Genomic DNA, 14552 nt, shown 5'->3' with positions numbered 1-14552 from the left:
GGATGAGAGGCATGTCAGGAAAAGAAGGTAGGAGGGAGTCTGGATGGCCTCATTAGCAAAGGTCCCATTGCATGGAGCAGAGAGGAGGGTGTGGCTCCTGGATGGGCTTGGTTGGAGCCCATGGGTACCTTTCAAAAGCATGCTTTTTGTTCTACATCAGTTAGAAGCCGCCAGAGGAGTTTACATAGGGCAGGGTTATGGCCTTTTTAAATTTAGGAAATCATTCTAGTGCAAGGACAGAGCAAGCAAGATGAGATGACCAGTGGGCTCTTAGAAAATTGTACCTATAGCCCAGAAGGACAACCATAGGGAGTGAGCTCAGGTTTAGAGATCAGAAGTTGGTGTGTGTTAGAAAGAAAAGAGGGGTGTGGAAGGAGGAGGGGAAAAGCAGAGACAGTGTTGAGCTTGCTGTGGTGTAGTCCCAGGGAGGTTGGGAGATCAGTCTCCTGCCCGTGATCCTGCCCTTAAGAACAGGTAGGCCTGCGTCCTCTGCAGGACTGTCACTTCAGACAGTCTTCTAGGATTCTAATGAGACATTTTATAGGGGTTGGCCAGGACCCATTTTGCAGATGAAGAGACTGAGGCCTTAAGATGCTGCTCCTCACATGCATGTGGAGATGATGATGCCTAGATTGAGCCTCAACAAGCAGGGCAGGTGACACCCCAGTGCAGGCAGTGGTGCTAAAGGAAAAAGGCTCAGGGTTGGGTGGTATGGTGGTACAAATAGGTGTGAGTAGTATCCACGTTTTTTGGTGTTACCTTGTAAAAGTGTGAACACCTTGTCCTCAGGGCCTCCACCCTTGTCACTCTAGTTAAGGTTTGCCTCCCTGGGATCCTCTCTGATGGTGCCTTGTCCATGCCTTTGGTGTCCTTTGCTAACATTTGTAATTATAGATATTATTATTGCATCATCACCTCCACCCTGTTTTTATGTTCCACAAAGTCAGGGACAATGTCTGTCTACTTCCTGTTGTATATACTGGGCCTGGCATAGTGCCTGAAGCAGGGAGTGCTCCATGGATAATATTTGTTGGATGAAAGAAAAAATAAATGTATAAAAACACAGCTGGCCTAGATTGCTATAGAAAAGGCTTTGTGTGCTGCATTAAGGAATTTGACTGGATTCTTTGTACAATGAGGAGCCACTAAAGTGTTTAAAATAGGAAGGTGATCTAATCATTCTGGAAGTCCATAAGCTGGGACACTGAGTAGAAGGATGGTGTGTGTTGGATGAGTTGATGTGAGGGGACACCACACACTGATGGTGGGAAGCAAGTGGGAGATTTTCATTAGGGTGCAGATTGCGAGATGAGAGATCAAGCGAGTGAGTGGTCCTGGGATGGAGAGAGGAGGAAGGATATTGACCACGAATGCAAACACCAGACATTTTTTAGTAGACCCTGACTCAGGGGGACCCCATGTGTGTCAAAGTAGAATTGTGCTTTCTAGTGTTTTCAGTGTCTATGACCTTTAGGGAGCAGATCTCCAGGCATTTGTTCTAAGGTGCCTCTGTGAGGATTCAAACCCTTAAACTTACAGTTATCAGCTGAGAACTTTAGCCATTGACACTGTCTGGGGATGCCAATGCAGACACTGCAGTCCACTTCTGGAGGAGGCTGTTTATCAGCCATGCTGCCCTGAGGGGCCTCTCTGCAGAGGGTTCCCTGTGGCTTCAGGGCACTGTGGGGAGCTGGCTTGCTGCTCATTTCAGTTGATTACAGTTTGCAGTGCCATATTCAGTCCCATGCTGCACACATCACAGAAATTTAGTTGCCCTCTAATGAGATTTTAGTTAGAATGTTGGAAAGAAGAAAGCCTTTTAATTAGATAGGTAGTAACTGAGATCCCAAATCACAGAAGTCTTCCCCTCAGTAGAGGAAGTCACAAATGCAATTTAAAGAAGAAAAGGCACCTTAATGGAACACTTGCTAATTTTAACTCCATTAAAAACAACACCTTAATAAGTTGAGGCAACAGATATATGTCCTGAAAGAGTTGAATAGTGCTTTCCAGTAATACTGGAGAATTAACTGAAACTAGGGTACTCATGCATGTTAAAGTTATAGCTCTGCTATGGATCATTTGCTCATTACAGAGTACAGAAAAATATTCGCCCAGGAACATTTCCCACTAAAAACATCCATTTTTCCACTAAAAAATTCTGGCATGTTTCATTTTGGAAAATGGTATGTATTTTTTCCCACCACTAAGTTGGCAGTTTCTTACAGACACAGCCCTGGCCTGGAGCCCTCTGGGGCATCATCTCCTGTCCCACCATCCCATCTAGGCAGTCCTATCCTCTCTGTGGTATTTACTCCCCAAAACTTACCCTCCAAGGTGCCAAGGAGGGTCGCTGATGCATCAAAGAGTCACTATCACCTCATTACAGGGAAAATACATTTATATTTTCATGAACAGCAGAATATCTTCTCATTTGCATCCCCTGCCCACTGACCATGCCCCCACAGATGCCAAGCTCCTCCTTCAACCTCCAGTGGGTATTTCCAGGTGACTGCCTTCGGTGAAACTGGTCCTACTGGTTCCTGCTAGATGAGCTTCTGAGCTCAGCATCAGACACATGTCCATGGAGGCATTGATAAATGCGTTCCCCTGGAGAGGGTGACCCCTTCTAGTTCACAGAGTCCTTTAGGATATAATTGAGTATTAAATACTGAACACTGGCATTCACAGAACCATTGCATGAGAATTGCTCATTTGTTTCCTGGCACACTGGCTTTGCTAGGCCACATTGAGCTTGGCCAGCCATAATAGAATGCTGGTTGCATTCCAGTTGGACACACAGATTTTGACTAGAAGCTTTTTTAGATGCCCTGGGCCTGGGCAAAACTGCAGTGATATAGTACCCTGAATTCTTTGTTAGAATATAGACTTGGTGCCTTGTTAGACCCCATAAATGGACAGTTAAGAAAGGAAGAGAAAGTGGGTTGAAGTGGGCTGTGGAGTCAGAAAGATCCAATTTGAATCCCAGGTTCTCAACTCCATGGTTCTCTGTCCTTGGGAATTTACTTCACTTTTCTGAGCATTAGTTTACTCATGAGGACAGGATCTGCTTTGCAGGATGTTGTACGTCCAGGACCTAGAATATCATCTGGTGGATAGAGGATGATGGAAAAACAAACATAGACCTTCAGAACCCATTCAGATGAGGCCCTGCCCCAGCACCATCTGCATCTGGCCTGTAGTCTCAACCCAGGACCATGGCCTCTATATAGGGAAAGGAAAAGAGACCATTTTTACTTGTTTAAACATAAATAATCCTGGTAACTGGTGATAAATTTGACTCTTAAAAAATTGGAAAATGCCCCTCCCCTTTTTTTAATGTATAAGTTATACAAATATATAAAGAAAAATATTCTAAAATATTAGCAGGCATCATCTCTGGATAGTGGAGTTGTGGGATTTTAATTTTCTTTACAATTTCTATCTTCCTTTATATTTTGCAGTCTTTTATAAATTTAGTATAATAGATGTGTATTAATTTTAGAACAAATAAAAAACCATAATTTTGGAAAATGCTACTTGAATATATTTGGAAGTTCCTGGTGCATTCTAATTTCCACATATATTAATGATCCCAACAATCAGATTCCTAAATGATAACTGCATCATTCTTTGTTTTGTAAGCCATATACCTTAGTTATCTAGTGCTACTATAACAGAAATACCGCAAGCGGATGTCTTTAACAAACAGAAATCTATTTTCTCATAGTTTAGGAGAGTATAAGTCTGAATTCAGGGTACTGGCTCTAAGGGTAGGCTTTCTTTCTCTGTAGGCTCTGGGTGTGTGTGTGTGGCGGGGGGGGGGAGGATCTTGTCTCTTCAGCAACTTTCCTCATTCCTTGGATAGCTGCATGTGGCTTGGCATCAATCTTCCCCCATCTCTGCTCTATTTACTTTTTAATCTCTTTTGTACCTCAAAAGAGATTATTTTAATATACACCCTACAGTAATCCTGTCTCATTAATAAAACAAAGACAACCCATTCCCAGATAGGATGATAACTATAGGCATACCAAAACCAAACCAAACTCACTGCCAAGGAGTTGGTCCCCCTCTTTGGGTTTCTGAGGCCTTATCTCTATGGGAGTAGATTGCCCAGCCTTCCTTCTGAGGAGTGGCTGTTGTTGTTGTTGTTGTTATGTGCCCTCAAGTCAGACCTGACTCATAGCGACTCCTTCTTGGGTTTTCAAGGCAGTATCACTATGGAAGTAGATTGCCCAAACTTCCTTCCGAGGAGTGGCTGGTGGGTTAGCCTTCTGGTTAGCAGTCAAGTGCCTTAGCCACTACACTACCAGAGGAGTGGCTGTTGTTATGTGCCGTCGAGTTGGACCCAACTCATAGTGACCCCTCCTTGGGTTTCTGAGGCAGTATCACTATGGAAGTAGATTGCCCCATCTTCCTTCCAAGGAGTGGCTAGTGGGTTTGAATCTCCAGCCTTCTGGTTAGCAGTCAAATGCCTTAGAAAATATGCCACCAAAGCTATCACACATATTTTTAAGGGACATAATTCAATCCATAACACAAAACAATCCTTATTTATACTTTTTTCTTTTCTACTTTTTTTTTTTTTTTTTCAGGATGAGAAGAACCAAGTTTTAACCACAAACATTTGGCTACAAATGGTAAGTTAAGACAATGGCAATCTCCATCTCCATCTTTCTGCTCTTGCTCCCAAGGGTGCTGCATTAGGTTTGCAGGGAGAATAGAGATCCTAATGAAAAGGCATAGCTGTCATCCTGACTCTGCTGATGCCAATAGTGAGGCTGAGTGTCCTGCCTGTGGATGTATCATACTGCATTCTATAGTGATTGGCATTGCTTATATTTTACTACAGGGTGATTTGGGGAAACTTAAAAATAATAACTTCATGTGACTCAAGTGTTGTGGATTGAATTCTGTCCCCAAAAAATATGTATTGGAGTCCTGGCCCTGGCCCTGTGCATGTATTCCTGTTTTGAAATAGGATTTTCCTTTGTTATGTTAATGAGGTCATACAGAGTTGAGTGGGTCCAACCTCTCTTCCTCATTAAAAGAAAAGAATTGACACAGAAACACAGGGGAAATATTTAGGGGGAAAACAGACATCAAGGAAGGTCAAAGAATGATAAGGAACTTCAAGGAACTCCTAAGGTTACTAACAAGAAGACCCTCCCCCTAAAACCACAGCTTGAATTTGGACTTTAAAACAATGACAATTAATTCCTGTTCTTAAAAGTCACCTCCTTGTGGTGTCTGTGTTACAAAAACACCAGGTGAACTAGACAACACATTATGAGATGCAGGGCTGCTTTAGATGTCCTGAGCTGTCCAGATTCCCAAGGCTCTGAATGGCTGCCTCCCCACTGTGTTCTCCACAGGTACTCATAAGAATCAGATGGACCTTGCCTAAGCCAGAAGTCTTCATAATTTCTGTTCTACTAACTCCTACAAGAATTTTGAAAGCCTATATTCCATTCACAGATATTTAATTTGACATATAAAATGCTATCCTAAAGTTAATTAATGTCAAGTGATATAAGTTCCAGAAAATTATAAATTTTGACATGTAAAAGCAAAACTGTTAACCAATATTTTAAGTGGAATTCAAATACCATAATTCCTTAATATCCATATAATTCATTTAAAATATATGTATATATAAACAAGCCCTTCTCTAAATATTAGATATTTTACATAGTTCTTTTTCCCTTTTGTACTTGTATTTCTTTTCCACCTTCTGCCCAGCATTTTATCCCAACATAATATAATTTATTAATCACTCTGCCTTGGTTCTCTGAAATGCAAATATTTACTTTAAAATTATTTCTTCAGACAATGTGTTAAAATTTTTCTTCTGAGTTGATTGACAGTTACACCCATACAAATTAAAAATATTTTGCCAAGTATTTCTTAAACAAAAGTAATTTTTTATTGGAAATGCATCCTTTTGTGCCAAGGACAGGCCTTTGTTTTGAATTAATTTCTGTATTCGTAGATTAAAGGACCCCGGTTGGTATAAGGGTTAACCCACCCCATGGCTCCACAGGAGAAAAGACCTGGCATCTGATTCTATACAGATTACAGCTTAGAAAACCCTGTTGTGCAGTTCTACTCTGTCATAAAGTGTCACCATAAGTAGAAATCTACTGGATGGCAAACAACAACAGACGCACAGACTATGAGGGCCATTGTGTTTCAGTGGTGGAATTTTTTGCTTTCCATTTAGGAGACCAGGGTTCAATTCCCAGCCAATGCACCGTAAGTGCAGCCACTACTTGTCTGTCAGTGAAGGCGTGTGTGTTACTATGATGTTGAACAGGTTTCATCAGAGCTTCCATTCTAAGATTAGGAAGAAAATAAGCCAATAAAAACCCTGTATACCTAAATGACCCAATCCTATTGTGCATGGGGTCACCATGAGTCGGGGACCAACTTGATGGCAGCTAACAACAATAGTAACATAGATAGATAACTATTTTTTTTATTAACAGAAACAAAAGAGTAATACAGGTTTCACCATCAATTCCATAATTTTCAGTATATGTAGTAAGATGTTATAGTAGTAATGAAATAGTAGTATTATTGAATTCTTTGAACTTCTTCAAAGCTATATGCCAACAATAAAGGAGCATTCATCAAGATGTATCAGCTGACAACCTGATTTGTTTCTCAAGTTGTGTTTAAAGAGTAGAATTAAAAAAAAAATTAAAACCCACCCGACCTATAAATGTAATTGTCACCTAATCATTCCTGTTATAGTAGACCACATAATTGTCTCATTCAAAATGGCCAATACCAATCTATTTTACTCCTCAGAAGGAAGGTTGGGCAATCCTACTTCTGTAGTGATACTGCCTTGGAAACCCAAGGAGGGGTCGCTATGAGTCGGGGCTGACTAGATGGTACATAACAACAACAACAACAAATGCCTAGGATATCTATCTTCAAGTTTTCCAATTCATTTTTGACAAGTTCCAATTTTCCTAGATTCATATTTTTTACATTCCACTTTCCAATTATTAATGGATATTTGCAGCTCTTTCTTCTCATTCTGAGATGTGCCACATCAGTCAATGAAGGTCCAGAAAGCTTTACTCCATCCATATCATTAAGGTTGACTCTACTGTGAGGAGCAAGCTCTCCCTAGTCATATTTTGAGTGCCTTCCATCCTGAGGGCTTCATTTTCCAGCACTATATCAGACAGTGTCTCACTGCTATTCATAAGGTTTTCACAGGCCTGTGTTTATAGAAGTAGATCACCAGGTCTTTCTTCCTAGTCTGTTTCACTCTGAAAGCTCTACTGAAACCTACCCAACATTAATGACCCTATTGATATTTGAAATACTTCTGCCATAGCTTTCAGCTTAACAGCAACTTGCAAGCTACTACATTGTGACAGAGTGACAGGTGAGTGATGGTCTTCTGTGCTTGGAATGACAAATTGAAATAGAATGATGTTGTATTCATTGTCAAAAAGAACATTTAAAGATCTTTCTGAGGTATGCTGTCAGTGATAGGATAATACTTGTAGACCTACAAGGAAGTCTGTTTAGTATGACTATTATTCAAATGTATGCCCCAACCTCTAATTCCAGAGATGAAGAAATTTAAGATGTTTTCCAACTTATACAATTAGAAATTGGTGGAACATGCAATAAAGATGCATAGCTGATTACTGGTGATTGGAATGCAAAGTCAGAAACAAAGAAGAAGGATGAGTAGTTAGAACATATGGCCTCAGTAATAGAAATGACAGCAGAGATTGTATGATAGAATTTTCAACACTAAAACCTTATACTTACTTTTCTTCAACAACATAAATGGCAACTATACATGTAGACTTAACAAGGTGGAATGAATACACAGGACTCAAATTGACTGCATTTGTGGAAAGAGACAATGGAGATATTCAGTATCATTAGCCAGAACAAGGCCAGGAGCTTACTGTGAAGCAGACCATTAATTACTTATATGCAAGCTCAAGGTGAAGCTGAAAAAAATGAAAACAAATCCATGAGAGCCAAATTACAACCTTGAGTATATCCCACCTGAATGTAGAGACCATCTCAAGAATAGATTTCATGCATGAGACACCAATGACTAAAGAACAGGCAAGTTTGGGATGACATCAAGGACATCATATATGAAGAAACCGAAAGGTCATTAAAAAGACAGGAAAGAAAGAAAAGATCAAAATGGACATCAGAAGAAACTCTGAAACTTGCTCTTGAATATAGGATAGCTGAAGTGAACAGAAGAAATAATGAAGTAAAAGAGCTGAACAGAAGATTTCAACGTGTGGCTTGAGAAGACAAAGTGTTATAATAAAATGTAAAAACACTTGAAGTTAGAAAACCAGACGGGAATAACATGATTGGCGTTTCTCAAGCTGAAAGAACTGAATAAAAACTTTAAGGCTTAAGTTGCAATATTGAAGGATTCTATGGACAAAATATTGGTCACAGGAAACATCAGAAGAAGATGTACCAAATTGTACCAAAAAGAGTTAGTCAATGTTTAACCATTTCAGGAGGTAGCATATGATCAGCAATTAATAGTATTGAAGGAAGAAATTCAAGCTGCAGAGAAGGAATTGGTGAAAAACAAGGCTCCAGGATTTGATAGAATACCAATTGAGATGTTTCAACAAATGGATACATAGCTAGAAGAGGTCACTTATCTATGCCAAGAAATTTGGAAGACTGCTACCTGGCCAAGTGGCTGGAAAAAATCCATATTTGTGTCCATTCCAAAGAAAGGTGATCCAACAGAATGCAGAAAATATTGAAAAATATTGTTATTATCACACACAAGTAAAATTTTATTGAAAATAATTCAAAAACGTTTGCAGCACTACATCAGTGATGGTAGGTAACTATCAGAAATTAAAGCTGGTGTTGTAAGAAGATGTGGAATGCGGGATATATTATTACTGATATTTGATGGCTCTTGGCTGAAAACAGAGAATATTAGAAAGATGTTTACCTGTGTTTTATTGACTGTGCAAAGATGTTTGACTGAGTGGATCATAACATATTATGGATAACATTGCAAAGAATGGGAATTCTAGAATACTTAATTGTGCTCATGTGGAACCTTACATGGAGCAGAGGCAATCATTCTAACAGATCATGGAAACACTGCATGGTTTAAAATCAGGAACGGTGTGTGTCAGGGGTGTATCCTTTCAATCTGTATGCTGAACAAATAATCCAAGAACCTAGACTATATGAAGAACAGCATGGTGTTAAGATTGGTAGAAGACTCATTAACAATCTATGATACGCAGATAGGCAACCTAGCTTGCTGAAAGCAAAGACGACTTGAAGCACTTACTGATAAAGATCAAAGACCACAATCTTCATTAAGAATTACACACCAACATAAAGGAAACAAAAATCCTCACAGCTGGACCAATAAGCAACATCAGGATAAATGGAAAAAAAAGATCAAAATTGTTAAGGATTTCATTTTACTTGGATTCGCAATCAATGCCCATGGAAGCAGTAGTCATGAAATCAAATGACATATTGCATTGGCCAAATTTTGCTGCAAAAGACCTTGTTAAAGTATTAAAAAGCAAAGATGTTATTTTGAGGACTAAGGTGCACCTGAAATAAGCCATAGTATTTTTAGTTACTTCATGTTGTTGTTGTTGTTATGTGCCGTCGAGTCGGCCCCGACTCATAGCAACCCCTCCTTGGGTTTCCGAGGCAGTATCACTACGGAAGTAGGATTGCCCAACCTTCCTTCCGAGGAGTGGCTGGTGGGTTTGAACCGCCAGCCTTCTGGTTAGCAGTCAAGTGCTTTAGCCACTATGCTACCAGAGCTCCTAGTTACTTCATAAGCATGTGAAAGTTGTACAGTGAATAAGGATGACTTGAAGGATTGAATAAGGATACCTTTGAATTATGGTGTTGGCATAGACTATTGTACATCATGGACTGCTAGAAGAAGAAACAAATCTGGAAGAAGTGCAGTTAGAATGCTCCTTAGAAGCAAAGACAGTGAGACTTTGTCTCACATACTTGGGACATGTAATTAGGAGGAACCAGTCCCTGGAGAAGGACATCGTGTAGAGGGACAGTGAAAAAGAGGAAGGGCCTTAACAGGATGGATTGACACAGTGGCTGCAAGAAAGGGCTCAAGCACAGTGATAAATGTGAAGATGGCTCAGGAAGGAGCAGTGTTTCATTCTGTTGTACATAGCGTTGCTATGAGTTGGAACCAACTCAACAACAATGACAACAGCACCTAATCATTCATATGATTTATATAGACCCTTATACTTTGATTTGCCTCTTTGCTTGGATTTGGAGGCAATGCTCCATAATAAGATTAGAGATAAAGGAGATAAGCATTCTTTTGTAAAGTAGGCATGGGGAAGTAAACATTAGTGCAAAGGATACTCTCAGGCAGTCTTTGGGCAAGTCCCTGTAAGTGAGAATACAGACAGAAGGAGGATAGAAAACAATTCAGTTAAAACTATCTGCTATATGGTAGACTTGAAGACCACTTGAAGAACTTGCAGTGAATAAGGTGGAAACCTTGGGAAATTTCACTCTGTAGGAATTTAAAACAACATTCCTCAGTGGTATTATCTCATTCCCTATGTGTCTTCCTCCCAGCATTTGTGCCCACCCACTCTAACTCCCCTCCTTTTGTCACTGATGGATGATCTATGCTTCCCACTGAAGCCAACCTTCCTCCTCTGTACAAAGTCTCAGCTGTCCCATCCCTCTGTGCCTGAAAGCCTTACTTTAACAGTTGCTCCCATTAGAATCTCTTTGGGGTGGTTCTCATTGTCATGTAGACAGGCTGCACTGTATCCACTTTAGTTTCCTTGGTATCCTACTCCCTGGTTTCCTCCTCACCTTTATAGCAGAGTTGCTTCAAAGCAATGTCACCTCACCATTACCATTTGCTCTCCTCACATTCTTGGTCAAACTCACTCTTATCTAGCTTTTGTTCCCACCACTCCACCAATACCCTTTTTGGTGACCGAACCATTAACATTCAGGTTATTGCAATGAATCATTTTTCTTCCCAAATTTTTGATAAGATTTTGAAACATACTAAAAGTTAAAAGAATTTTACAATGAATTCCCTCCTACATACTCCTTCCTAGATTCTTAAATTAACATTTTAGTACATTTGCTTTCTCACATATATGCCCATCTCTTCATCTTTCTATTATTATACCTTTCTGTATTAAAAAAAAAAAAAAAAATACAGTTCAGAGAAGATAGCACACATCAGGGTATTTCTACCCAAACACTTTGGCATGAGATATTTGACTAGAGTTCATATTTCTTTATTTATTTTTAATTTCTTTTGAGGTAAAATGTGCATACAAAGCAATGTGCAAGTCTTAAGAGTACCCTCCAGAGAATTTCCAGGAGTGCTTTCAGCTTTGCAACCCAGCCCCCTATCAGGAAGCTGAACTTCTCTATCACCCCAGGATGATTTCCTTATATCCCTTGTTAGCCAATGTCTTCCCAACCCTAACACTTCCACAGCCCCACTCAGAGGTTACCACTGCTTTGTATTTCCAGTGATTATTATTTTTTTGCCTTATCTCACTCAACTCTCAAAAGCATCTGATAGACCTCACTGTTCCTCTTCCCTGAAATTCTTTCTTTACCTAGTATCTGGGATAAAGCTTCCATTAAATTTCCTTGCTAACTCATTAGCCACTATGGAATCTCCTGTACTATTTCTTTCTCATCTCTTCCAGCTCTCTGAGTCAGGGGACGCTATATCCTGACTTAAGCCACCATCTGTGTGATAACAACACAAAACCTATCTCTCCAATCCTACTGCCTTCCTGGTGTATCCATGTACTTGTCTAATAGGCTCTGAAACCCACTATGTTCCAAAGCAATTCCTCCTAACCCTTTCAAACTTGCCCCTCAACAGTCTTTTCCATCTGGTTAAATGACAGTTCCATCAATCCATTTGCTCAGACCAAAAACCTGAGTCACCTTTAATTGTTGTCTTTTACATCCCACATCTGATCCTTCAGGAAATTTTGGCATCTCTAAATCCAAATCTCTGTCTCCACCGGAACGTAACCACTCACTTCATCTCCTCTGTTTTCACCCTGGTCTAAACTAGTACAGACTCTCATCTTTATGCAGGTGCCTCCTAACCAGCCGTCCCTTTTCTGCCTTTGCCTCCCCAAATGGTGTGCGTTCTCCACATGGCAGCCAGCATGAGCCTTTGCTGTTGTCTTCAAATTGATTCTGACTCACAGTAGCCCTATAGGACAGAGTAGATTTCCCCCAAAGAGTGTCCAAGGCTGTGGTCTTTATGGAAGCAAACTGCTCCACTCTTTTCCTGTGGAATGGCTGGTGCATTCAAATTGTTAACTTTTCAGTTAGTAGCCAATCTGGTACTTAGCCACTGTACCACTAAGGCTCTTTAGCATGAGCATAGTAGAATAAAATGAAGGCCCAGTCACATTCTCAGTTCCTTACCTGCCCCTGACTCCACCTCCTCCTCTCCTGCCCCTCCTGGCTGTGGTCACTGTCCCCCTTGAGGTGCCCAACCACACACCTTTCCCCCGATGCTCCTTCTACTTGGACAGCCACTTGCCCAGAAGGCCGCTGCATTTACTCTCTCACTTCTTATGGGTCTCTTCCTGAGTATCAGCTCTTCAGTGATACCTATTCGTACTATTCCAAACCTTCCCCACCTGTCCTGCCCTGCTCAGTTGTCCTTACCTGCTTTATTTTTTTTCCCAAAGTTTTTATCACCATCTGACTCCTGACAAACTTTTCATTTTATTGTCTAGTTTTCATTGACTTAAAGTCACCCTACCTCATTTTATGTCATTGCTTGCTGACATTGAATTTACTCTGACTCTTGGCGACCTTATGTATACCAGAATGAAACATTGTCTGGTACTGCACCAACCCCACAGTTGTCAGCATGTTCAAGTCCATCACTGGGGCTATTATGCCAATCCATCTCACCTATGGTCTTCTTGGCCTCTACTTCATCAAACATAATATTCTCCTCCAGGGATTGATTCCTCCTGAGGACCTGTCCAGATCAAGTGATCATAGAATGTCCTGTTGTGATACATAGGGTTTTCACTGGCTAATTTTCAGATGTAGATCTCCAGGCCTTTCTTTCTACTCTTTCTTAGTCTGGAAGCTCAGCTGAAGCCTTTCCATGAAAAACCATGCTGGTATTTGAAATACTGATGACATAGATTCCAGCATCACAGCAACATGCAAGTCACCACAATGATATGATAAATTGACAGATAGAGGGAATAAGATGTTAGATATAATTATAGGTTCTTCGGATAGTGGGATACAACACAAAGACACTCAGAGAGATGAAACACAGACTCATTACTAACAGCTTCAAATGAGAAGATTGCTGTGCAGGACCATGAGAGGACATGGTCACAGTACACTAGAACTCTAGGAGGTGAGCTGTATATGGCAAGTTTGATGGGGTTAGCTAGATTACATGGGATTTCCAGTGATTGGGTATTTGAATAATCCTATAAGTCCAAGGAAGAAAGGGTTGTCCCTAGGTGTTAGGAATCTGTGACATAGCCCAGGAGTGTAGAGCCTTATATAAGAAGTAGTTGGGGTGAGAGTTTAGCATACTTCTTGTGAATGGGCAATTGAGAATTTTTAGCCAGGAACTCAAAACTGAGTCAAGATGGCACTTGTGAAATTGTATATCCAATCCCCAACTGGGAAGTATACACCAAGAGAGCAGGGCTCTGGTTTGATTTGGTCCTTACTATACCCCATTGCCTAGGCCACTGCCTCTGAAAAATAATTTGTGTATTGAATGAATAAAAAATAACCTCAAGGTGAATGTAGGAGGGGCTAAGATATTATGATACAAACTAAAGCCAATTCCCAAATAACATTTGGGACACTCTAGAATAAGGTACAAATCTGAGAACTCTGGGGTTTGATGGGAATTCTTATTTTTTACTTAAAAATAGACATTTTCCTTGCCTTTGATGGTTCAGAGGTGCTGTTGACATTTTTTCTGCAGAAAGAAAAATGATGTCATGGACAAGTCTGTCTCCCTGTTGCCCAGATTCCCTAACCCTCTGTAAGTGGTTGGTCTTCAGCAACACATTTGGCAATTTTTATCTAAAAGAGTGTTGGTTTCCAGGAAAAAGGTAACTGGATCATTGAGTTTGTGTGCTCTATAAATAAACTCCCTTGCTCTGGAGGATGCCACTGGAGACCTCTAAAGTTCTTTCAAACATAGCTTATTTCTAATTAAAATTTGCATTTGCAGAAGCATCTGTAGCTTTATTTGTTTTGAAGATCACATTTTTATCTCTTTGATCTTTTTGAGCACCTACTGTGGGGAAAGCATGGAATTAGGCCATGTAAGGAAGGGGACCAAATAGAGCATGGTCCTACTTTAAGCCATTTGTAATCAAAGTGTGTCATTAACACATTGCTTGAACAATTTCTCTTAGAAAGATCAGCACGAGGCTGGTCCCCATGAGGTGGAGGTCAAAGATGTCCCAAATGTCCAAACTACCATGCCACTCCATCAT

The 14552-nt window shown here is 40.3% G+C and overlaps 1 protein-coding gene across 1 annotated transcript in view; it reads left to right on the top strand.

Annotated features, from left to right (window-relative positions):
• Positions 1-14552, top strand: part of CHRNA7 (cholinergic receptor nicotinic alpha 7 subunit) — a 315119-nt gene that overhangs the window by 131128 nt on the left and 169439 nt on the right. Inside the window, exon 3 of the mRNA XM_007949894.2 lies at positions 4599-4643. Coding sequence (XP_007948085.1) covers positions 4599-4643 — 45 coding nt within the window. The remainder of the gene's footprint in view (positions 1-4598; positions 4644-14552) is intronic.

This window comes from Orycteropus afer, unplaced genomic scaffold (genome assembly GCF_000298275.1).
Source record: "Orycteropus afer afer isolate SDZICR_OR568_19922 unplaced genomic scaffold, OryAfe1.0 scaffold00256, whole genome shotgun sequence".
In the NCBI taxonomy this organism is placed as follows: Eukaryota; Metazoa; Chordata; class Mammalia; order Tubulidentata; family Orycteropodidae; genus Orycteropus; species Orycteropus afer.
The sequence above is the reverse complement of the archived record's forward strand: the minus strand, read 5'-3'. Positions and strand labels throughout refer to the sequence as shown.